Genomic DNA, 27613 nt, shown 5'->3' on the forward strand with positions numbered 1-27613 from the left:
GAAGTGTGAATCAGGTGGTATAGCGATACCAGACTTCAAACTATACTACAGAGCAATAGTAACAAAAACAGCATGGTACTGGTACGAAAACAGGCGGGTGGACTAATGGTACAGAATAGAGGACACAGTAACCAATCCACAAAACTACAACTATCTTATATTTGATAAAGGGGCTAAAAGCATGCAATGGAGGAAGGATAGCATCTTCAACAAATGGTGTTGGGAAAACTGGAAATCCATTTGCATCAAAATGAAACTGAATCCCTTTTTCTCACCATGCACAAAAGTTAACTCAAAATGGATCAAGGAGCTTGATATTAAATCAGAGACTCTGCGTCTGATAGAAGAAAAAGTTGGCTATGATCTACATACTGTGGGGTCGGGCTCCAAATTCCTCAATAGGACACCCATAGCGCAAGAGTTAACAACTAGAATCAACAAATGGGACTTACTCAAACTAAAAAGTTTTTTCTCAGCAAAAGAAACAATAAGAGAGATAAACAGGGAGCCTACATCCTGGGAACAAATCTTTACTCCACACACTTCAGATAGAGCCCTAATATCCAGAGTATACAAGGAACTCAAAAAATTAGATAATAAGATAACAAACAACCCAATCAACAAATGGGCCAAGGACCTGAACAGACACTTCTCAGAGGAGGACATACAATCAATTAACAAGTACATGAAAAAATGCTCAACATCGCTAGCAGTCAGAGAAATGCAAATCAAAACCACCCTAAGATACCATCTCACTCCAGTAAGATTGGCAGCCATTAGGAAGTCCAACAACAACAAGTGCTGGCGAGGATGCGGGGAAAAGGGTACACTTGTTCATTGTTGGTGGGACTGCAAATTGGTGCAGCCAATTTGGAAAGCAGTATGGAGATTTCTTGGAAAGCTGGGAATGGAACTACCATTTGACTCAGCTATTCCCCTTCTCGGTCTATTCCCTAAAGACCTAATAAGAGCATGCTACAGGGACACTGCTACATCGATGTTCATAGCAGCACAATTCACGATAGCAAGATTGTGGAACCAACCTAGATGCCCTTCAATAGATGAATGGATAAAAAAATGTGGCATTTATACACAATGGAGTATTACTCTGCATTAAGAAATCTCAAAATCATAGAATTTGGAGGGAAATGGATGGCATTAGAGCAGATTATGCTAAGCGAAGCTAGCCAATCCTTAAAAAACAAATGTCAAATGACTTCTTTGATATAAGGGGAGTAACCAAGGACAGGGTAGGGACGAAGAGCTTGAGAAGAAGATTAACATTAAACAGGGATGATAGGTGGGAGGGAAAGGGAGAGAGAAGGAAAATCGCATGGAATTGGAAGGTGAGCCTCAGGGTCATACACAATTACATATAAGAGGAAAGGAGGGGTAAGAGAAAAATAATACAAGTGAAGAAATGATTTACAGTAGAGGGGGTAGAGAGAGAAAAGGGGAGGGGAGGGGAGGGGAGGGGAAGGGGGATAGTAGAGAATAGGATAAACAGCAGAATACATCAGTCACTAGAATGGCAATATGTAAATCAATGGAAGTGTAACTGATGTGATACAGCAATCAGTATACGGGGTAAAAATGGGAGTTCATAACCCACTTGAATCAAATTGTGAAATATGATATATTAAGAACTTTGTAATATTTTGAACGACCAACAATAAATTTAAAAAAAATAATAAATAAATAAATAAAATTTACAGTTATTTGGGAAAAAAATGTGGCATTTATACACAATGGAGTATTACTCTGCATTAAAAAATGACAAAATCATAGAATTTGGAGGGAAATGGATGGCATTAGAGCAGATTATGCTAAGTGAAGCTGGCCAATCCTTAAAAAACAAATGCCAAATGACTGCTTTGATATAAGGGGAGTAACCAAGGACAGGGTAGGGACGAAGAGCTTGAGAAGAAGATTAGCATTAAACAGGGATGACAGGTGGGAGGGAAAGGGAGTGAGAAGGGTAATCGCATGGAAATGGAAGGTGATCCTCAGGGTTTTACAAAATTACATATAAGAGGAAATGAGGGGTAAGAGAAGAATAATACAAGTGGAAGAAAGGATTTACAGTAGAGGGGGTAGAGAGAGAAATGGGGAGGGAAGGGGAGGGGAGAGGAGGGGGGATAGTAGAGAATAGGATAGACAGCAGAATACATCAGACACTAGAATGGCAATATGTAAATCAATGGAAGTGTAACTGATGTGATACAGCAATCGGTATACGGGGTAAAAATGGGAGTTCATAACCCACTTGAATCAAATTGTGAAATATGATATATTAAGAACTATGTAATGTTTTGAACGACCAACAATAAAAAAAATAAAAAATAAAAAAATAAAAATAAATAAAAATAAAAAGGAAAAAAAATAATTGAGGTAGGATTAACAAAGGTGGGCTCAGCTGGGTTCATATCTCAGTTCTGTCACTTATTAGCTGTGCAACCTCTGGCAAGTAAACTCGCCTGCCAGTCCTGTTTCCTTGTCTATAAAAGAGAGGATGATTATAATATGCCTCTGGAAGATTGATGAAAGGTGAGTCGTACATTTCATAAATTCCTTAATTGAGAAGCACTTGGTGAAGGGCACAAAGGAATTTACTATTTGTTTTTATTATTTATCTATTACCTTTAATCTTTAACTGGAATATAGCCACAGAAAACTCAAATAATTAGCTCACACATGGCTAAGGAGGGGGTCCAAAGGAAACCCCATCCTGGAATGGCAAGTTCTTCCAAACTCATGCCAACAGTGATAACCCAATGCAAGACCCAGACAAGCAGGTATCACACATGGGAGAAGTTGCGTCCACACCTGGCTTGGTGAATAGCCTCCATCCACTCTTTACCATCCTGCTCCTCCTCACAGCGCAGCTCCAGTGGCTTCTGACCTTCATGGCCAAAAAGAACAGTAAAGTAATACTGGAAAGAAAAACAAACACAAAAGTTTAGTTTTATCTTTTGAGCATACAAGCATAATAACAAGGTATATTGTCTACACAAAGTATGTATTTACAAAATACATCAATTTTATGTAAGTCATATTTCAAAGTGAAAATATCATTCCTGGCCCAGTTAGCAATGACTGCAGCTAGAAGACAACATAGACCACGTCTTAACACCCCTCAGCAAGAGTCAACCCACAACCTACTGCACTATGTATTTTTATACGAGTACAAGAAGAACATTGCCCAAATCTGGCTTTAAAGATATATTAGTGTTATCATGAAAATTTTTCCAAAAATGTTTCCCTTTTGTGGGGTGTGAGAAAGTGGCAGGCACATAAGTCCATACCACTGCACTGGCTAGTTCTATTATCTATTCTATTCTGCATCTTTTCTGCATTCTGGAAAGAAATATATCTAAAATTATATTGAATCATTGCCATTTGCCTATCCTTCAATCTTAGTGGACATCACCATTGCTTATTCCTTATTTTCCTAGACAGATTATACTTGATATAAGAAGGAACCCTAATCATCATCCTTGGGGTTAAGAGCAGAATTTTTTTTTTTTTTTTTTGGTAGAAGTGGAATCTAAGTTACTGTCAGACAAAAGGAACTCAGATGAAGTAGAGAAAAGTTATAGTGCCATTTATTGGGATAAAATGATTTCTCTCATATGAATTTTATTCATAATCACTAAAAACTGGAAACAACCACATATCTTTTAGTAGGTGAGTAGTTAAATAATGCTGGTACATCTTTACAATGGATACTACTCAGCAGTAAAAAGGAACAAACCCTTGATAAATCCAGCAACTTGGATGCCTCTCAAAGTGTCATGTCACAAAAAAAAGTCATTCTCAAAAGGTTATATATGCAATGATTACTTTTGTTTGATATTTCCAAAGTAGTGTCAGAGAACAGATCAGTAGTTTGGGGGAGTCATGGTGGGGATGTGTGATGGTAAAGGGATGGTGTGGGGGAGTCTGGGGGTTGATAGAACGGTTCTGCGTCATCATTATGAGGGTTACACAAATCCAAATAGGTCATAGAACCATGCACCAAAGAAGGTTAATCATATGCTGTTGATTCAAAGACTTTAAAAATCATATATGATTACTCAAGATTCTCATAAGGATTCCAGAATACAAGTAATCAGATAAATAAGTCTTACACAGACTCCCAAACTCACACTGGGCCACCAAACCCCTTTGTGCTCCAGCCAAGACAGATGTGAAATGGGGAATCTCACTACCATATACAGAGTTCATGGACCATAGTTCTAAAGTAGATTTCTTTAAAAAATCTTGGTATAATCTATTAGTATGTGAAATACATATCTGGCACTGAGTTTGCTCTGTATTAGAGAAAGTAACAAATGTCTGAGTCAAAGATGCATTGTCCTTTGACAGCACTTGTGAGCAATACACTCAGTAAATCACAGTAAGTCAGTATTATCTCAGAAGTCTTTAAGTTGTGATTGACTGGCTTGGACATTTGAAGATCTGCTCTAACCTATGAAGTTCTGAAATGCTTCAAAACAGCTGTGAGGTCCAGAAAAACTCGTGGTGTCTCTAGAGTAAGTGTTCACCTGCCTCATTTTATTTCCAAGCCCCTTAGAATGTGTCCTCTCCAATTTCCTGAACACCATGAACTGACCCAGGATGAAGTAGTAGACAAGCTAAAGGAAAATTCCAAGCTGAGCCAAACATACATATTTAAGCTTAAGTGGAGGGAGGAAAACCGAGGGATCCTCAGATTCCAGAAACAAAGATGAGAGGCGAAGCCAAGCAGAAATCATGGGAACTGAGGGGTAACACACTAGACCTTCTCATCCAGGAGACGGAGTTCTAACATCCACAGGGGCTGAAACACATGGTCTTGGGCCTGTACAAGACACCAAGGTGGAATCAAGACCCTGCATAACACCAGGGCACATGAGAGGCTGACACTTCTACACAACAGAAACCAGAAAAACTCCACCCCAAGTCCACTGTCTGCCAGGATAATTTCCAAATGCATTATAAATTTTGGTGAAAAAATTAAATCAAAACAGGGACTGGGGTTGTAGCTCAGTGGTAGATAACTTGCCTTGCATGTGTGAGGCACTGGGTTCGAATCTCAGCACCACATAAAAATAAATAAAGATATTGTGTCCATCTACAACTAAAAAAACAATTTAAAAATTAAACCAAAACAAATACATCTTTAAATGACTGATTGATAACTGTACCTGTAAGTAGGAAAAATTGTCCTAACTATGGTTTAAAATCCTGAAACAGTAAGATAAAAGACCAATGATTGAATTACATTAAAAAGTCTACATAACAAGACCACTGCAAACAATGCATAAAGACATGTAACAAACTGGAAATATATGTATAATTGATATAAAAGTGATAATGTCCTTTATGTATAAAGATAATCATGTGATTGTTCTTTTTAGCCTCCTCATATGGATTTCCTAATATTTATAACTTCCATGGCTGTGTTAATTATACAGTAACTAAATTTTCATGGTTGATTTTGAAGCACTAGGAATTGAACCCACATGTTCTATGCCATTGAGATATATCCCAAACCCTTTATTTATTATTTATTTTTTATTTTGATACAGGGTCTTGCTAAGTTGTTGAGGCTGGCATTGAACTCTTGATCCTCCTGCCTTACTTTCAAGGGTAGCTGGGATTACAAAATATGACACTGGGTCTTTTTATTAACATAAATTTTAATTGTTTTTGAAATAATTTAAGCTTATAGAAAATTTGCAAGAACTAAAATACAGTAAAAAAATTTCTATTGGCCAAATTATATTGTTATATTGTGTGCAGGTACAACCATCTGACAACAAATCCCACCATTATATACAATTATAATGCACCAATTATAAAAAAAAACTGAGTTACCTTTAAAATGATATTCTTAAAATACAGAAAGTGAACATTAAAAATAAAATGATAGAAAAGATAAACTCTAGTCAAAAGACAAAAGTTGGACTATAATATCAAATGTGATAAAGAAGATCCTATATCAATAAAAGAATCAATTTACTAGGAAGTATAGCAATCCTGAAAGTGCATCATTATATTGGACTTTAGTGAGTTTTCATTCAGTTACATCTCTGGCCCCCTCAAGATGCCCAGACCAGAACCAGCTCTTTGGTTAGAATATCAGATTTCCTCTGCTGTGGTGATGTTGCAGAAGTTGCTGATATAGTCAATGAGCCTCTCCACCAGATATTTCTTCTAATTTTCTCTGAATTCTAAAGACAAAGACACCATATACATGTTGCTCCATGGGGGATCCCTCCAAAGGTCCCAGCTCAAGGCTTTGAGCCTGATTCTCATTCCGATCCATTCCTGGAATGATTTTTCAGGGATTCTCAAACTCCCAACTGCCTCTGCTTTCTATGGAGTTCACACCTGGAGCTTCAGGTTTTCCACTGCAGAAAGTATTTTTGTCATACTTTTAGATCACCAAGATTTTTTTTCCTATTTTTACAAATAGCTATGCCATTTTAATTTTCGTAAAGCCTATATTTCACTGATGTTTCGAGCAAGGGCAGAAGGGGTTATAAAAACATGATATTTTAATGTATGAACTCTTAACATTATCTTAACTGTAATTACCAAAACAAATACTTATAAGCCTCTTTAAAGCACCTATGTATGAAAGGGAAAGGAGATAAGTGGTTGTCACAAGCTTAGGGGAAGAGAGGACGTGGACTGACTGCTAATGGTGTAGAGTTTTTTATTTATTTTAATTAATAGAATTTTTTTAGAGCAGTTTGAGTTTACAAAAAAATTGAGCAGAAAGTACAGGGAGTGTCCCTCCCCCCACTCCTGCACACCCCACACATGATTTTTCCTATTATTAACAATTTGCATGTATGTGGCATATTTGGTAAAGCTGATGAACAAATATGGATGCATGTAGTGTATCCGTAGTATATTCAGGTTCACTCCATGCTGCACATTCTGTATAACAAATGTATAATGTTGTGCATTGACCACTACTGAGTTTCCTTCTGGGCCTGGTGAAAATGACCGGCACTTAGATAGTGGTGATGGTTTCCCAATCCTTGTGAATATACTAAAACTCACTAAATTATATACTTTAAAATTATGAATTTTATGATATGATACATATCTAAATTTCCTTTAAATGGGAAAAAATAAGCAGTAAGAAACAGTGGATGTCTGGCACAGTAGTGCACGCCTGTAATCCCAGCAATTTAGGAAGCTGAGGCAGGAGGATCACGAGCTCAAAGCCAACCTCAGCAGATTAGGATGGCACTTAGCAACTCAGCAAGACCCCGTCTCTAAATAAAATATAAAAAAGGGCTAAGGAGGTGGTTCAGTGGTTAAGTGCCCCTAGATTCAAGCCCCAGTACAAAAACAAAAAACAGTGGGGGTGGGGGAAATAACTATGTGCAAATTCTTTGGATTACCAGTTTCTAGTCATTCTTATCCATTTTTGAGATCTTTTCCCCAAATCTTTCAGCTTTCACAAGCTGGTTTGCTCTAATCTGCCCTTTACTTTGTAACTGTTGATCTAGCAGCTACTACTCCCAAAACCACTGTGCTAAGCTTGTGAAGGATAAAGAAAGTTAATCCGGCCTACCTTCTGCCCTCGGAAAATGGCCTTTAAATCTTTACAAAGACATATGCAGCACTTCCAACTTATTCAATTAGTCATACTTTTTAACTAACTTACCTGGGTTTCCTGCTTAGATTTGCTACATATCAAAGCTGCCTGGAGTTGCAGCAGCAGCCAGAGATTACTTCACCTGTGGTTCTCTAAGCCTTCTCTCTCCCGGTCCCTGCTGTACTGCTGTCTATTTATCTTTTCTTTGTATGTGCATCTGTGGTGTCAAGAGTGAGTGAACATACTTGTTCCCGTGTGTGCTTATGTATGCACACTTGCTAGGTCTAGCCGAGAGTTTCCTACACAAAGGTTTGGATGAGAAGACAAAGGCTCTAGGGGGACTCAATGCAGAGTCTAGGCCTTGGAAGATTATCAGGGAAGCTTAAGTAAAGAACAGAAGCATGAAAGTCTCCTTCTTCAGCCAGGAGAAAGAACAGAGGCCTGAGAGAAAGAAGAGAGAAGAAGAATGGAGAGAAGTGAGGGAGGGAGAGAGTGTGTTTGATTTTGCAAAGAAAGCGATAGCTACACTAGGTTGGTGAGCAGGAAATCCTCATTTCTAACTAATCTGAGATGGCAAAAGTCTTTGGGGACACTTTCCACCCCACTGGTCACGCTACAGCTGACAATAGCAGGCCATAATTTGTGTCTAAGAATCATATAACGGTCTTCCAGTGTAGCTGAATGTTAAGATGGGCTATCATGTTTGTGTTTTGGCTCCTACTTCAACTCAACAAACAAAAATCAATGCCCAGGTGACAAGGGGAGGTCACCACATCAGACCTGGGAAGGAGGTGACTAAAAATGATTTGACCTTTATTCACTCAAGGACATAAAGGGGTTACATGTGGAATGGCCAAACTCCTGGAGATTACAGAAGATTTTTTCACAGGCATTGGGTGTGCTGAGCCTCCCAACCCCAACCTACCTGCTCCCCACACAAACCCCAGGGAAGAAGAAGGGGTGTTCTCCTGACTTCAAGCTAGTGAAGGCTCCAAGGAGCTTGCTCAGAGAGATTCCTGTATTTTCCCAAAAGTTGGTGCCTGGCCATGCATAAGAGTCTGAGGGGGCGAATGTCTAGGAACTGCCTGCCAGAGGATAAAAGCAGAGAAGCAGATGTACATTTTAAGTAATAGTTCCACCAAGGGCAAAATCAATGAGGAGTTTTTTGGGGGGGGATTTTTTTTTTTTTTTTGACCCAGAAATTGGCTACACCTAAGTGAGCCAGGCTGGGCTCATCTTATAGCCAGCCAAACAGGCAGCAGCAAGGGCAGCCTGGAGGGCCAGTAGCCAAGGGCACAGGAGGTGAGGTGAGGAGATAAGTTTCCTGTTGGCAGGGTAGGCAATCCCCAGCATGGAAGGGCCCCGGCAAACAGAGGAGCATCATCAAAAACTGAACTTTAAACTCTGACCACACACAGAGCAAACCCATGCCAGATGGGTCCAACATGGAAAAGTGGGAACCACCCAGGAAGCCAGAGAGGAGAGCCGGGGAGAGAGCAGCAGCCGGAGCCTGTCTTGCATGTAGCAAGCTCCAGCCAGGCAGGGGCCTTTAAGCCGCTCTATCTGAGCTGCACATATTAATTCCAACTGAGACTGTCTGGGAGGAAAATTGGACTGGAGAACTTTTTATGATATTACAGTAATCAGAAATGAGCCGGGCCTGCCCAAGACTTCACCCTGGCACATGAAAAGAACCATCCCCCAGGGTAGCTCTGGAAAGGACACCCAAAAACAAAAAGAGCTCTTTCTGTTGTCCCCCCCTTCCCTTCCTCCTGACCTGCTTATTCACTGTGACAGTTACATACACATTTTCTTCAAACAAATTAAAAATCTTCAGGTCAATAATCTTATTCACCTCTAGTCCTAGAGACAGAATGTTCAGCACAATTTTACCAAAAAGTGAAAAATAAGCTGAGACTTCTCAGGTGACCTGCACATGTCATCAGAAATTAAGGACCCTGTGACAAGCCTGTGAGATAATCCATCACACTTCCCCATGACAGTCCTGAACCCTATAAATGACAGCTGTCTTTAGCTCTTAAACCCCTAATCCAGGCAGAGGACCAACTTCCATAAACTAGGGGGAGATAACCTGATAAAAAGGCTGCTGAGAAGGGGAAGCTCTGAATTTAACATTGTATTCAATAAAGCTCCACTTACATTTGAGAGAAAAAGAGTGGAAACTCAATAGAATACCCAGTCAGTGGCTTAAAGGGCAATCCTATAACCGATGGCATTTCAGTAACTGCTGGCGATCAGCCAAGCCCTTCACCCAGGCAAGGGAAGGAATACTCAGTGAACTGGCCTGAGACATCTCCAGGCTGCAGAGGCACCCCAACAGCAGCTGCTGCTCAGAACCCAATTAAAAGCCACCTTTCAAAGGCAGCAAGGCAATTACATTAGCAGAGTACATCCAAAGGTTAAACCGTGTCTCAGGCACCGTGATGATGATGATGATGAGACTGATGCGAGGTACATTCTGTGTTTCCAGGAGTTAATTTAACAAATTCAGCTAGGCCACAGAAAAAATGAAACACTGCCTCTGTGTGTGCCTGCAAATTATTTATTTTTAGCCAATCATCAGAGAGTCTCCTTTAGTGTCATCTGGCCTTGCTGGGACATGAACTTGGTGTGCCATGGATCTGTGTCTCAGAACTGAAGCTTCCTAATCTCTTTGGGTGTTTATTGAAAATAGCAGCACGGGGGCTGGGGGTGTGATTCAATGGTAGCACCCAGACAGCTTGCCTAGCATGTGAGAGACCCTGGGTGCAATCCCCAGCACCCAAAACAAACAAACAAACCATCTGTGCGTGTTCTATGACCTCTGACCTGCCCCTCTGCAGGAATTTAGAGGAGACATTACAAAGTCCTGGATCATTATAAAGTGCAAGAATTAGCAGAGTAATGATTTTGTTCTTTAAATTCAACATCAACCGTGTGAGTGAGTTTCTCTTCTTTTTTCCATCCCTGAATGTTCTCACCTGTTCCCAGATCCATTTCTCCAGTCCAATTCTCTCCCCGGCACCAGCCCACATTCTACTATTAGACAGCATTTCAATTATGTCCAAAATTAAACTTCGCTCTTTCCCTTTCTCCCTGCCTCCCACCCCTCCTCCCACTCCCTGCCCTCACACCACTCCTTCTCGTCTTTCCTCGGTCAAGTGCATCTGTACCCAGCAGTTGCCACAAGTAGGAACCCAAAGGCACCTCAGCTTCCCTCTGCTTCTCAGCCCCAACCGTTTGGCTTCACCAAAGCTCCCGCCCAGTCATCTCTTCTGGTGAGCATTACCCCTCACCTGGACTGTGGGACAGCTGTGTGACAGGGACACACACGACAGCTGCGAAAGACTTCCCCCTTCATGTTGCCCTACCTTGTAACTGGTCTCTCTCACGCTTGGACTCCAGCTGCTGGCACAGGGAGACTAATGGGCCCTCAGAAAGGAGGACAGGGTGACCTAGGGCAAGCCCCAGTGAGTCGGGAACATGAGAAGTGTGGAAAGGCAAAGGGGTCTGAGGAGGAAGAAAAGGCAGAATAAGGAGGTAGAGACGTCCACTGCAGCCTCTCCCCACCTAAGGCTAAAATCCCAGAGAAGGTGAGAATTTTAAAAGTGTTGACAACAGAATCAAGGGGCTTATGCCACACTTCCCTTCTAGGGCTCCAGGGGGTGTTCTCTCACAGAACACCTTTGTGTCCCACCCCTACCCTCATGACAACATGGGTGGTGATTCTACAGCGTGCGTGATCTATCGTGTAAATTAGTAAAATCGGTGTCACTGCAGTTAGGTCAAGAAAGGGCCTGAATTTAGCTACCCAGAGCCTCCCCAGCTTGTCTGTGGTGTGGACATTGCCCAGCATGCTATGGAGGACTGAAGGGGACGTGTACTCTTGGAACCACACCAGGGCCGTGCCGCCCAACAAAGAGTCAGGAGACCAAGAAAGCAAAATGGACCTGAGAGAGAATGTGCCATGAGTTACAGCAGCCACACACTTCAACCAGAGGTGCCAACAGAATGCCCAAGGCAGAACCAGACAATACCAGACCCCCGTGCATGCCAGCAAGGACCCGCCACTCCATGATATACACACACATACACATACCCTCAAGGACACGTAAGCCTCTTTTCACTCAGTCAGCATTTTAGTGAGGCCCAGAAGAAAAAAATGAACTCCCCCAAAAACCTTTTACATTACTGAATTCACTACTTCAATATTGAGCTGCATTTATTATTTTCAACAAAAGGCAGGTTCTTCTTTTACCCACTTATTCAGTAGGGAGGGAGTCTTACAGAGCCAGATCAATTTAGAAAAATGCTTTGTTTGCACATGTAAGTGTAAACAAACTAAATCTGTGACCCTGAATCCAATCTCTCCCAACTCTTTGTATCCCATAAGGCAGCCAGAGTTTTCTTTCTGTTAAGATAAATCTGAGCTGTCATGTCTGCTTACCAGCCTTCACTGGTATTTTCAATTTTAGGAGAAAATCTTCTGAGACTGAATTTGCCCTTCACACTTGGCCCCATGCTCCACATTTCACCTCATTCCTGCCTGTTTCTTCTCATGCACCTCATTTTCCAGCCACACCCACATACTGTTCCCCCAAAAGGCGAGCTCTCTCCTCAGCCTCATGCTGTGACTGACAGAGCGCAGCCTCTGGAGCTGGCAGACCTGCGTATGAATCCCAATGCCAGTGGGGGTAACTCATATTATGAGACCTTGCTCAAGTTCCTTAACCTTTCTGAAAAGCCCAAGTTTCCTCATGGGCAAAATGAGGACAATGATATCCAGTCACATGCCACATGATGTTTGGGTCAAGAATTGACTACATATATAAGAGTGGTCCATAAAACTCTAATAGAATTTTAAAAATCCTATCACCTAGCATTTTTAGTGTACATTTTCTATGTTTAAAAACATACATATATAGCATTATGTTATAACTGCCTGAAGTATACAGTACAGTAGCATATATACAGGTTTGCAGCATAAGAGCAAAATGCCAGAATCCATGGCCTAGTTGTATAGGTGGCTAAACCAGCTATACTTTGTGTTAAGTACACACTATATGATGTTCCCAGGATGAGGAAATTGCCTAAGGATGCATTTCTCATCATTAAGCAACACGTGACTGTACACCTTGAATTAGCTGACATCCAGGTAATGGTATCCAAAAGGCACTACACAAATGTTAACTTCTCTGTTAGTGTATCTCTTACTTTAATATACTTTGTTTCTTCCTTTATCTCCAGTCTCTTTTGCAACCTACATGTTTTTACTGAACTTTGTGGACTTGTGTCTCTGAAATGTGAATTCCTCTAAGAGAATCCTTCTTTGGCACCTCTGGCAAAGAAGAGTCCCTCCCTCCTCTGGGTTTCATTCACCCCCATGGACCTTTTTCTTCCACAGCATCTTAGAGTTGTCCGTTTACATGTCTTTCTTCCCTATCAGCTTCATTCTATTCTACCTTCAATTTCTGCACTGCACCAGGCACACAAAAAGCCCCTAAGAACATCAGGTGAATAAATGATCATCAGTAAAAAAAAAAATGAGGTATAACTGATCTAATAAACGTCAAACAGCCAACTATGATGATCAGTTTTACAACTATACAGTCACATCCAGGTAGTCATCCAGAAAAAAAGGATTTGAACATAAAATTTTAACATAGGTGAAATGCTCTGAGGCAAAAGAAGACAACTTAAGCTATCAAATATATTTTTATTATAAACTATAAAAAAACAGAACATCACAATCATCTCACAAACCTCTAGTAGAGCAATAAGAGCAGGTACTCTAGGTTGGTAGGGTCACCAAAGATCCTGGCCTCTTACATGTGTGCTCCCATATTTATTGTGACACCAGTTGTAATAATGAAGACAGGGACACAATCTAGGTTTCCACCATCAGATGATATTGGATTTTAAAATTCAGAGTGTATATACACAATGGAGTGGTATTTAGCCATAAAAAGAGAGGAAATGCTGTCAGGTATGACTCTAGAGAACATTATATTAAGTAGAATAAGCCATAGAAAGAAATATTGCATGATCTTACCTATGTGGAACCTAAAAACGTTGAGCTTATAGAAACAGAGACTAGAATGGTGATTACCAATGGATAGAAGAGGGGATGGACAGGGAAAGAGGAGATATTGATCAAAGAGTTTTAGCTAGAAAATCAAACTACACAGATTTCATCTCACTCCAGTTAAAATGGCAATCATCAAGAATGCAAATAATAAATGCTGAAAAGGATGTGGGTGAAAAGGAACACTTTTGCACTGTTGGTAGGGTTGTAAATTATTATAACCACTATCAAAACCACTATGGAGATTCCTCAAAAGACTAGCAATGGAATCACCATATGACCCAGCTATATCATTCCTTGGTATTTATCCCAGAGAATTAAAGGCATCAGACATTATACCCACGCTTATAGCAGCACAATTCACAATAGCCTAACCTTGAAACCAGCCTAGATGTTTGACAATAGATGGATAACACAATTGAGTTATATATACACCATGGAGTTTTAATTAACCATAAAGAAGAACAAAGTTCTAACCTTTGCTGGAAAATGTATGAAACTTAAGAGCATTGTGTTAAGTGAAATAAGCCAAACTCAGAAAGTCAAGGGTCATATGATTTCTCTCATATGAAGAAGCTACAGAGAAAAAAGGAAAAATATCAGGGAAGGGAGGTTCCCATGAAACAGAAAGGAGACTAGTAAAGTAAAAGAATGAGACCTGGGAAAGGGGAGGTGCTAGGGAATTGAAATCAATCAAATTATGTTATGTGCATGCACAAACATATCACTATGGATCCTACTACTATGTATAATTATAATGTACCTAATTTTAATTTTTTTTTAAACTTTCAAGCTAGTTAGGAGAAATAAGCTTTAGTGATCTATTGCACAGAATGGCAATTATAATAAATAAGAATGCATTCTAGCAAAAAGCATCATAATACCAGACCTTAAATTATACTACAGAGCTACAGTATTTCTTAAAAAGCATGATATTGACACAAAACAGACATGAATACCAATGGAATTTAGCATAATATTCTCAGGTTCCACCCATTTATCAGCAAATGTTTTCATTTCATTCTTCTTTAAGAATAAACCCACATAAATACAGTTATCTCATAATTACACAAAAGCTCCATAAACATACATTGGAGAAAAGATAGCCTCTTCAATAAATGCTGTTGGTAAAACTGGAAATCCATATGTAGTAGAATGAAATTTAACCCCTTTCTCTCACCCTGCACAAAACTCAACTCAAAGTGAGTTAAGGACCAAGGCATTCATTAGACCAGAGATCTTTTGCCTACTAGAAGAAAATGTAGGTCCAAATCTCCATCATGTTGGCTTAGGAACTGAGCTCCTCAACATGATGCCTAAAGCACAAGAAGCGAAATCAAAAATCAATAAATGGGATGATCTCAAACTAAAAACCTTCTTCACAGCAGAGGAAACAATCAAAAGCATGAAGAGAGAGCCTACAGAATGGGAGAAAATCTTTGCCACCTGCACCTCAGAGCATTAATCCCCAGAATATACAAATAACAACAAAAAAAAAACTTAACACCAAAAAAATAATAATAACCCAATCAATAAATGGGAAAAGGAATTGAACAGACACTTCACAGAAGGAGAAATACAATCAACTGACAAATATATGAAAAAGTGTTCAACATCTTTAGCAATTGGAGAAATGCAAATTAAAATTACACTGAGATTCAATTTTACTCCATTCTGAATGGAAATTATCAAGAATACAAGTAACAATAAATGTTGGCAAGGAGGTGGGAGAAAGGTTCTCTCATACATTGCTGGTAGGACTGCAAGTTGGTGCAACCTTTATGGAAAGCAGTATGCAGATTCCTCAGAAAACTGAGAATGGAATCACTATTTGACCCAGTCATCCCACTCCTCAGTTTACACCCAAAGGACTTAAAATCAGCATACTACAGGGACACAGCCACATGTTTATAGCAGCACAACAGCTAAACTATGGAACCAATCTAGGTGCCCTTCAACAGATAAACAGATAAAGAAGCTGAGTAATATTCTATTATATATATAATATATAATATATATACACACATATGTATGTATATGTACACACACATATAATAGATATATATATAATATATTATGTATAATAGAATATTACTCAGTCTTAAAGAAGAATGAAATGGAGACATTTGCTGATAAATGGGTGGAACTGGAGAATATTATATTAAACGAAATAAGCTAACCCCAAAGAACCAAAGGCGGAATGTTTCCTCTGATATGCATATGCTAATTCACAATAAGCCAGGAGGAAGAATAAAGGTATTTTTGAGTAAACAAAGGGGAGTGAAAAGAGGGGAGGGGGTAGAAATGATAGTAGAGTGAATCAGACATTATTATCCTATGTTCATATATGATTACATGACCTGTGTAAATCTACATCATATACAACCAGACGCATGAGAAGTTATACTTCATTTATGTATGATGTATCAAAATGTATTCGACTGTCATGTATAACTACTCAGAACAAATTTAAAATTTTTTAAAATGCAATGTGGTATATATACATAATGGAATACTACTCAGCCACAAAGAATAACAATATTATGGCATTTGCCATTAAATGGATGGAACTCAAGACTATCATGCTAAGTGAAATAAGTCAATCCCAAGAAACCAAAGGTCAAATGTTCTATCTGATATACGGATGCTGACTTATAATAAGGGGAGTGGGAAGAGAATAGAAATTCACTGTAGTAGACAAAGAGGGGATGGGAATAGGAAAAACAGTAAAATGAATCAGACATAACTTCCCTGTATTCATATATGAATGAATACAAGACCAGTGAAGCACCTCATCACGTACAACCTCAAGAATGGGAAGTTATACTCCATGTATGTATGATATGTCAAAATACATTCTTCTACCATGTATATCTAAAAAGAGCAAAGAAAGAAAGAATGCATTATATATTTCAAAAGTGTAGAAGACTAGATTTTTAATGTTTTCACCATAAAAAAATTGATAAGCATGTGAGATGATGGATTTGCTTTTTTTAAAAACTCCTCCCCAAAGGTTTAGACAGAGGTTTACCAAGGAAATTAGATTCAAGGGAGAACGGGGGTAATCTCAGACTTATGCCTTTGGAGAATACACCTACCGGAGAAGGCAGGCTATCTCCAGAAAGAGAGAGACAGCTGAAGGATTTGTTAATTAGCCTGATTTAATCATTCTGCAGATGTAAACATCTATTGAAATATCACATTGTAGCCCATGAATATATATAATCATCATTTGTCAATAATAAATATTTTTTAGAATAATCTTACATTTTACCTATAAGGACCTTAGAAAAATGATAAATGAACATATCTACAAAATGTAAAGGTTCAGGGTCTTTTGGTGTCTACGACTTTAATATGAATTTTCATTTTCAGTCTTCTGGCTTTTGTCATAATGTGCTGACTGCTGTTTATACTATGTGTCATTACAGAGAGAACAAATGTAACCCAATATGAAGAGACAAGCTCACTTAAAACTCTGGCCCTTTAGCTTCTGGAAGCTAGAAACAAATTCCTAGCTAACAAAGGCAATATCTTGGGGGTGGTTATTACCAGACTTCATTTGCTTTCTACATTTCTATATTGTTTCAATCATTTACAATAAACATGTACTGGTTTCTAATCAGTGTTAAAGAAATTTTCCCATTTTTGAAACTTTATCTAGGTCTGTCTACTGTTGCTTACCCGTGGGAAGTAAATGATATTAGTCAAAATAGTGATGTTCAAAATAAAATTAAAAACCACTTTTGATTTTCTTTAAAATATACAGCAGAAAATCCTAAATCATATGCTACTTTACACAATTATTATAGTAGTCACCCCTTATCCACAGTTTTGCTGAGGTTTTAGTTACCTGCAATATTCTGAAAATAATAAATGGGCTATTTCAGAAATAAACAGTTCATAAGATTTAAATTGCATGCCATTATGTGTATCACGATGAAATCCCACACCATCTTTTTTTTAATATTTATTTTTTAGTTGGACACAATATCTTTATTTTATATATTTATTTTTATGTGGTGCTGAGGATCAAACCCAGGGCATTGCACATGCTAGGCGAGCACTCTGCCGCTGAGCCACAACTCGAGCCCCCAAGCCACAACCCCAGCACCCCCAACACCATCTTGATCAGTCCTGCCCAAGACATGAATCATACCTTTGTACAGTGTATCCATGCTGTATACACTACCCACCAATATAAATCACTCTGTAGTTGTCTACATTATCGAATCTACTTTGCAGTATCACAGTGCCTGATAACATTTAATAATATCCCCAAAGACAAATGTAGTGATAATGACAATTTGGATATAACAAAGAGAAGCTGTCAAGTGTTGCCTTTAAGTGAAAAGGTAAAAGTTCTCAACAGAGAAGAAAAATCATATGCTGAGGTTGCTAAGATCTATAGCCCGTTATGGTTGTTAATCTCTTACCATGCCTAATTTATAAGTTAAACTTTCTCACAGATAGGCATATATAGGGAAGAATATTATATTTATATTGTATATATATACACACACATATAATATGTCAGGTTCTATATATAGAGATATATATATGTATATATATAGTAAATATATATTATAGTATATATATTACATAATATATATAGTAAATATATATTAATCATAGGATTTCATCTATCTCTAAACTGACAACTGAGCTATCTTAACATTCATGGGAGTTTCAAATATATATATAATATGTATATATATATATTATATATATATATATATTAAACTTCCCCTTTAAGGTGGGGAAGGATAATTGTATTTGGATGATACTATAGGGTTTTCAATCACTACACACGTCCTTTGTGTTTTTCAGTTTTAGATTAAGAGATCGGAAGCCTGGCCTCTCACAGATACACCAAACCTCTCCCTGCAGTCCCTGAGGCTCCTGCTAGACACAGACGTGCAGTTCCTCAAAGGAACATGAGTGGTCTTCTCTCATGCTGCCAGATTTCTGACCCTATAAGTCACATGCTGGAGAGACAAAGAAATGAGTGTCTTCCAAATTACTCTTGGCTCTGTGACTTGTCTGAACATACTCATGGCTCTGTTTTTCCATTACTGTACCATAGTGACACAGCACCTGGGATGGCAGTGCCTGGAGACAACGTCATGGCCGTGGAGCTCGCCATCCCACATGGAGAGCTGGAATTTGAAACTATGAATGAAGCAAAGCACTGGAGTACATATAATCCACACTGTGTTACAATATCAGCTTTAGCAATCTGCCTTAGAATATTAAACATATTTTTGTGGGCAAGAATTTAATTTAGAATCCAGATCAAGGAGTAAGAGTTAAATTGCCTCCTTCTGTTGTGATTTTCTACCACAACAGTCTGCCCCTCCTGTTCCCCAGGAATTTGAACAATAGTATTAAGTGGCTCTCTGCAGACAGGGCATATCTTCTCCCCAACAGCCCCATGGGTTGCTATGGCAATCCACCGCAGAGGAGACACCTGGAGTTCTTAGGATGTGGAGAGGGACACAAACCATGGACAGCAATTCTTCAGTCTGGGTTCAAAAACGGTAATAAAATACTGTACAAGGTTGGGTTAGTCTTCCTATGATTAATTACCTCCTCTTCTTTCTAATTTCCCCTTTTATTCTTCTTTCTGTAGCTACTTATAGAGCAGAAATTAAATATATTTTAAACCTGGGCTATATTGCTGAAGCTAAGTCTTATGTTCCTTTTACTAATGTTGACCCTGAAGAGTTAACTTTCACCTCCCTCAAAATTTATCCAATCTGACAACGGAGCTATCTTAACATTCATGGGAACTTCAAATAATGCTTGCCTTGTAAATCTGGCTGCCCATCGTATAGCATCCCTGGGCCCTAGGGGTACAAACAGCTCACTTTAAATCTGAGTTGCAGCCATTGCAAGAGAACACATGTAGCAAGAGCTAAAAGAAGACAGAATGAAAGCAACTATAAAGTGGGCACAAGATGGGGGAAAGACTTTGGGCTTCTTAATACCATTCCCTCTCTTTCTCTTCCTCACATTCTCACCTGTTCACATTCCTGCTATGAAAATATTAGCTGCAAGGGGCTTCTTTGCCTAGTGCCTGTGGTCACAATTGCACCCACTGTGAGACAAGAGAAGAAGAAATCTAAAGCTTTACTCTTGACCAAGCTCCACTGGTTTCTCAGAGAGAAAACATTACAGTTTCATGCTTCTATAGAGAGGGAACATTTTATTTCTTTACCATAGCTCTATCACATGAGAACATTCAGCTCCAAAGAAAAATTCTGTGCAAATTAAAGGGAATGGATATTCTACCTGGTTTATAGATACCATCTTTCCCCATTATGGTTATATAAAGTTTATTCTTTATATTTAAAGCAGATGTCAAATCATTCAACTACCTTGCTATGGCTTGAATAACCCCAACAAAACTCACATTGAGATGGAACCCCTTTATGAGGAGTTAAGAGGTGGCATCAGGCAGGACCTGGTGATTAGGCAGAGTCCTCAAACTAGATTAATTTGTTCAGGGATTAATGGGTTAATAAGTTTTGTAGTTTGGATCTGAAACATTCCCCAAAAGTTCATGTGTTGACAGTCTTGTCCTTTGGGATCATGAGGGTTATGATTTCTTCAATGGATTAATCCACTGATGACTTCATAATTGAATGCACTATTGGGAAGTGGTAGAAACTATACTTGGAAGAAGTCAGTAACTGGGGTTGTATCTTTTCCCTGGCTCCTTCTCCTCCCCGACCCCTTTCTTTCTGCTTCCTGATTGCCATGAGGTGATTAACTTTGTTCTGCTACACTGGCCATGATGTTCTGCCTCACCACAAGCCCAGAAACCTGGGAGCCTGCTGACCAAGGGCTGAAACCTCTGAAACTTCAAGCAAAAATAAGTCTTCCCTCATTTAAGTTAGTTTTCTCAGGCATTTTGTCACAGCCATGGAAAACTGACTAATATAAATGGGTTATAAGAATGGTTTTCTGTTATAAATACCAGTAGGCTCTGTCTCCTGGATGCACCCCTCTTGCCATGTGACAGTCTATGGTGTGTGGGGGCTCTACAAAAAGTCCCCATCAGCAAGAGAGCCCTCAACAAAAATGGTCCCTCAACCTTGGACTTCCCAGTCTCTAGAAACCATGATCTGAATAAACCTTTGTTCAGTATAAACTACCCAGTCTGTGGTATTCAGTTACAACAACCCAAAAACAGATTAAGATCTGCCTCATCCAGGTCTTAGAAAAATGATCTAAGATGCTGAAGGCGTCTTCTCCCTATCAGTTCACTTTTTCAACATCTCAATTCAGAGGCTTTGCCATGGGTATACTCAGTACAAACCAGCTTCACAGACTCAAACCTGCCCCCTCACCCCCGAGCAGAGAGTGTGATTCAGCAGAAGGAGCCTCAGATTAGAAGATGAGAACATCAAGACTTCTCTCCTGCCCTAGGGAGCATGGTATGAACTCTAGCACCTCTTGTTGCTGTTTGTTCTTGGGCCAAAAGCAGACTAGACTACCTCTCCTACTAACATAGAAGGTGAAGGTCAAGTGCAGTACCATACATCAAAGTGCCCTGGAGAGCGGGAAGTATTTTGTCATTGTTGTGGGAGTGGAACTGCCAAAGCACACCTGGGAATCCATCACCTCCAGGCTGCCAAGGACACTGGACTCTTCTCAGACTGAAAAAGATAAACTGCAGTGTCCCTTCCTCTGTTACCCTGCTTTCCTCAGATAAAGAGCTAATGCATGGGGATAGAAGAAAGGGACATGTTACAATTATGATTGGCATGCTGGGTTCTTAAGAAAAGGTCACACTGTTCCTTTTGTGGTTGTGGTTGGTTGGGGATTTTTGTTGTTTTTGTGAAGATTTTGGTGCCTATTCATAATGAAAATGTTTCTAATTCTCCCAAAGTCTTAGGTGTTTGTACTTTGAAGAGTTTGCTGAATGGTTTGTCACAACAGCAGCCAACATAAAGAGCTGAAATTTGAAACTATGAATGAAGCAAAGCACTGGAGTACATATAATCCACACTATGTTACAATATTAGCTTTAGCAATCTGCCTTAGAATATTAAACATATTTTTGTGGACAAGAATTTAACTTAGAATCTAGATCAAGGAGTAAGAGTTTAATTGCCTCCTTCTGTGATTTTTCTACCACAACAGGAAAAACAGAGTCTGGCTTCCAAATCTCACCACCAACAACAACCAAACAAATCTGAATCAAATTAAATTGTGCTCATTGGAGAGTAAAAAGAACAGCAAGAAGTTTGGAAAACCTGTCATTTTAAGGATGGCTAAAAGAGCTTGCTATATTTGGTTGCACTTTCAGTGTCTGAAAGGTTACATCATATAAATATTGGAACAGAGAAACTTTCATTGACCAAGATCAGAGCTTCTGTCAGTCATCAAACCTATTAAAATTTGCGAACAGGGAAGTGTGCTACATGGTGTCTAACTCATTCTCCCCAGCTTATAGGGAACCACAACAGGTGCTCTCCATGTTTTATTAAATTCTCAAACAAGTCCCCATCTTTCTCTTCTACTACCACTCCAAATAGGGACAGATGTTGTTGAAAATAATGTTTGATCTATAGGATGGACTTCACCCCACCCCAGCCCTCTCATTACTTGAGAGACTTTTAATTCTTATCAGTCTAGTGCCATTAACCAAGAACACGTGTGATTTCAGCCTTCTTTTACATTGAATTCAGTCACCAGTGACTCAAGTTTCTCTTACATTAAGGTGACTAAACTATCCATTCCAATATCAAGTCAATCCAGGACTCTCCTGAACTAATCTAGAATTTCTAATTCCACTTGTTTTAAAGGAGGAAACCTCCAAAATTTTTTGACTTCATGCCATCTTCACCACTTTCTTATTTCAACCATTGGTTTTATTTATTTTTCATTTGTTAACCACATTGTCATTTGTGGGGGAAAGAAAATGACAATGAAGATGTATGCTGAGAACATCCAGGGTAGTTCATACCACTTACAAAAGGCTTAGCTGAGGGAAGCACTGAGCAAGTCAGAGTTCCTCTACGGCAGAAAGCAAACTTGAGGGCTGGGGATGTGGCTCAAGCGGTAGCGCGCTCGCCTGGCATGCGTGCGGCCCGGGTTCGATCCTCAGCACCACATACCAACAAAGATGTTGTGTCCGCCGAGAACTAAAAAATAAATATTAAAAATTAAAAAAAAATTTCTCTCTCTCTCTCTTTAAAAAAAAAAAGCAAACTTGAGGCTCCTTCAACAGGGACCATGTTGATGCCAAAAACAGTAGGCATCAGAAATGTGGGTTGTGAGATAGACTTTAGGTTTATTCTGTGTGGTTCACAAGTAGTAAGAATAATGGGTTAAAGTTAGAGATCATAAAAACCTTTCTGAAAACCGAATGGGATAACTTGAGCAGTTGACTCTGACTTGGTTTGGAAAAGGACTCCTGCCCTCAGAAAACAAAACCAGGTGGCCTCTGAGATCCACAGTACCAAATCCTTCAATAGCCAAATCATAATTTAGAATTTTACCATTAAGATGTGCAATAGAAGATGTATTTAAAATCCAAAAATTGAAAATAATGGTAGAACCAGTGTTCTGACTTTGATGTTCAGTATGAAAGATTTACAGTATGACCTTAACACAATGGGAATTAAAAACATACATACATATGTAAATATATAAACATACATACATATGTAAGCATAGATAATTACATAAAAAATATATATACATTTGTAAAGAAATAATTTGTGCCTTTTAAGAAAGTCTTTTATGATGTTGTGCCTGCTTTATGTCGATAATCATCAGTTAAACTTATCAAATTAACTAGAAAATACTATTATACTGAAGGGGTTTTTATTAGTGCATTATAATTATGCATAACAGTGGGGCCATTGTGACAGATTCATATATGTACATAATTTGCGCCATTTTATTCCCAAGTACTTCCCCCACTTTCTCCTTCTTCCTGATCACCTTTTACTACTCTGCTGATCTACCATCTATGTGAATTTTTTAGTTGATACATTATAATTATACCTAAAAGTGGGATTCACTTTGATACATTCATACATGTGTATAGAATAATTTAATGGATTTCATTCTCTAATCCTTCCCTCTCTCTCTCCTCCTCCTTCCCCACTCAATCCCCTACCTCTACTCTACTGATCTCCCTTGTATTTTTGTGAGATCACCCTTTTTAAAATCCCTTTCTTTTCCCTCTAACTTCCATATATGAGAAAACATTTGACCCTTGACTTTGTGAATATGACTTATTTCACTGAGCATGATGTTCTCCAGTTCCATCCATTTACCAGAAAATAACATAATTTCATTCTTATTTATGGCCAAGTAGAACTCCATCATGAATACATAGCACATTTTCTTTGCCCATTCATCTGTTGATGGACACCTATGTTGATTTCATAACTCTGTTGTAAATTGTACCACTTTAAACATTGGAATACACTGATTGCAGTTCTTTTGGATAGAAAATGAGGAGTGGAATAGCTGGGTCATGTGGCGGCTCTATTCCAAGTGTATTGAAGGTTTTTAACTAGAAGCATTGGGTTCATTATTATTACAAAAGTGAATGAAAAAAATTCTTCATTCATTTGCATTGTAAGTGCTAACTACTTAAGGAATTTAAGAGCAAGAATTTCTAACACTTAAATTCATTGAGCAAGCCTTGAAGATGGAAGCTTTCATTATGATAATACAATAATAATCGAATGATCATATATATCCAAAATGACATATGCTCATGAAGAAACAAGTAGATAATATTAAAAGGATTAATTAAGGTGCTTAATAGATACAGTTAGACTTCCTACATCAGTAAGGAAAAGACAAATATCCCAATGAAAATGTGAGGAAAAGAACAGAATGTATACTGCCCACAAACCAAAACAAAATTCTAAAAAATTGCATAAGCACACAAAAATAATAAAAAATGTCCAACAATATGGAACAAGTTAGAAGTTTGTGAATATTTAAACCTGAGCACTCTGAAAAACTAATAATTATGTCCCTAAAGAATATTTTGGGGAATGTTTCAAGGAATATTACTTAAAGTTTACAAATAGGTTTCAAAATTGCACATTAGCACACATCTGTTACTACTGTTCACATACATAAAAGGCAAATTTTACATAAAAATGTAAACTTCTGTAGCATAAAAAACATTAGGAGCAAAGGTGAAAACAGGCTATGAGAAACTATTTGTAATGTAAGTATTTGGTAACTGATTATTATAACAGACATATATAATTAATAAGAAAGAGACAAACGTACAGAAATGGGCAAAATTAGAAATAGGTAAGTTACTTTTCCAATGTGTATAAAAATATTCTTAACCTCACTAGAAGTTGGGGAAATGCCAATGACAGCAATGAAATAACATTTTCATCCATCAAATAGGGTTCCATGAAAAGAGCTTTATGATACAATTATTGGACAATATGAAGAAATGGGAACATTGATACAATATGGTGACAGAACATTAATAAAACCAACTATGGAGAATCATATGACAATATTTATTAAAATTCTAAATGAACACAATGGAATACTATTCAGCATTAAAAGGAATAACATCGTGGCATTTAAAGGTAAATGGATGGAGCTGGAGAATATAATGCTAAGTGAAGTTAGCCAATCACAAAAAAACCAAATGCCGAATGTTTCCTCTGATATAAGGAGGCTGATTCATAATAGGGTTGTGGGGAGTGGAGGGGAGGGAAAGGGAGGAATAGACAAACTCTAAAGAGAGCAAAGGGGAGGGAGGGGAAAGGAGGGGGCATGGGGATAGGAAAGACGGTGGAATGAGATGGACATCACTACCCTAAGTACATGTATGTGACTCTACTTTGTGTACAACCAGAGATATGAAAAGCTGTGCTCTATGTGTATAATGTGAATTGTAATACATTCTGCTGTCCTTTATAACAAATTAGAATAAAATAACAAAAATTCTAAATTAGCTTTTATCGAATTAATCTAACAGCGTAGAACAATTATAAATTTTAAGAGAACATTTACAATTTAAATATATTTGGGATAACATATAGAACATATATAGTATAACATGTAAAACATAACATATATAAAACAAATTTAGCACAACATATATAACTATTTGACAAAAAAAAATGTAATCAGGGATTTGAATCTTGAAGGAAGAGAAGGGTACATGAGATTCATGTCTGTACAGCTTTTCCCATGAGAGTGTGCCACAGTCCAGGTGGTGTGGCAGTCACAAATCTAGGAGAAAGCCACTGTAGGATTGGTTTTAGGAGTAACCGACAGAATTTAGAAGTATCCAAACAAGAGAAGTAGTTAATGGAGAAAATACTGAAACAGATGGGAACCACACAGAAGATGTCCCAAAATTTGCATTAAAAGCTTTGTTCAGATTTTTTTCTTGGCCACTGAACTGTACATGCAAGTTTGTTGTTGTTGTTTGTTTTGTTGTATGAGGGATTGAATTCAGAGGCACTCTACTACAAGCCACATCCCCAGCCCTTTTTTATTTCTTTGATTTTATTTTGAGACAGGGTCTCGCTAAATTGCTCAGGACTTGCTAAGTTGCTGAGGCTGGCTTTGAACTTATGATCCTCCTGCCTCAGCCTACTGAGCCACTGGGGTTACAGATATGCACCACAGCAACCAGCTCTTTTTATTTTTATTTTTTGAAGCTTATAGTTATATATAGTAGTTGGAGTCAATCTGACAAACTCAAAAGTGCAAGGAAATCAATTTCAGTTCATAATACCTCCCTTTTCCCCTTCCCCTTCTAAGTTCAAAGGAGCCTAGTGGAAAGCAATGGCTGAAAGAATGAAAAAAAAAATGGTTAAAGATTGCAATTAATGTCCTCTGCAAGGAATAGAGAATTCGGAGACTAAGTCAGTCAAGTACACAGGCTGCCAGAGCTGGGGGGGGCGGGGGAGAACTAAACAAAATGAAATGAAACAAACAAACAAAAAAAAAACATTCTTTAAAGGAAAATAACAAAATTCAGAATCTTTAAAATGTATCATCCAATGTGTCCCATATACATAAAAAAGTTCCTGGTCATGCAGAAAAAGATAAAATGTACCAGGAAAATCTGAGGCAGGCTGGGACAGGAAGACCACAAGTTTGAGGCCAGACTCAGCAACTTACCAAGAGATCTCAAAATCAAAAATTAAAAGGCCTGGGGATGTGGCTCAGTGGTTAAATGTCCCTGGGTTAAATCCCTGGTATAAAAAATAAATAAATTATGATAAAATATGATCCAGTTGTTGGAATTAGTAGATAGGATTTAAAAGTAGCTATTAAGTACATGCAAGAACAAAGAAGATGATGCTTTATAATGAGTTAACAGATGGGGAAGCTCGGTAGAGAAATAAAAATTATTTTTAAAAGACCAAATGTAAATTTTAGACCTGATAAACAAAATATCTGAAATGTAAAAAGAAAAAAAAACTACCTGAAGCTTAATAGTAGGTCAGAAACAACTTTTCCAAATGGAAGTAAATGTAGTCAAACTTCTAGAAGGAAGGAAGCCATGGACCTCCTTACGGAGCGGTACCACAGGAAGACTCAGTGTTAATCTCTGCTGCTGTCCGTGTGGACATTTACCAGTGACAATAGAAGAAATAGATGCTGCTGGGCCAATGTGTAACCTCCATCTCGGCCACCCTGGTCACTTCCCTCACAGGTCCATTGTGTCAGCCTGGGGTAGTCAACAATGGTGTTAGCTAACATCAGGTGACCAGGCTGGTGGGGGTTAGGTTGTGGAGTGCTGAGTAAACTGCCTGCTAGAACAAAACCATTCTTTGGAGGAAAATAACAGAATGAAAATCTCTTAAATCTCTCCAGTAGATGCTGCAGACATTGGCACATGTGTGGCCCACTCCTAAGCTTATGTCCATCCACATGCTTCTACCCAGGTCTTTTTG

The 27613-nt window shown here is 38.5% G+C and overlaps 1 protein-coding gene across 2 annotated transcripts in view; it reads right to left on the bottom strand.

The window, feature by feature from the left end:
* RASGRF2 (Ras protein specific guanine nucleotide releasing factor 2) overlaps nucleotides 1-27613 on the bottom strand; it is a 256184-nt gene that overhangs the window by 171135 nt on the left and 57436 nt on the right. For both annotated transcript variants that reach the window (XM_081294452.1, XM_081294451.1), the window contains exon 2: nucleotides 2827-2933. In XM_081294452.1, coding sequence (XP_081150578.1) covers nucleotides 2827-2933 — 107 coding nt within the window. The remainder of the gene's footprint in view (nucleotides 1-2826; nucleotides 2934-27613) is intronic.

The sequence above is a fragment of the Spermophilus citellus genome (assembly GCF_964194105.1).
Source record: "Spermophilus citellus genome assembly, chromosome: 1".
Classification (NCBI taxonomy): Eukaryota; Metazoa; Chordata; class Mammalia; order Rodentia; family Sciuridae; genus Spermophilus; species Spermophilus citellus.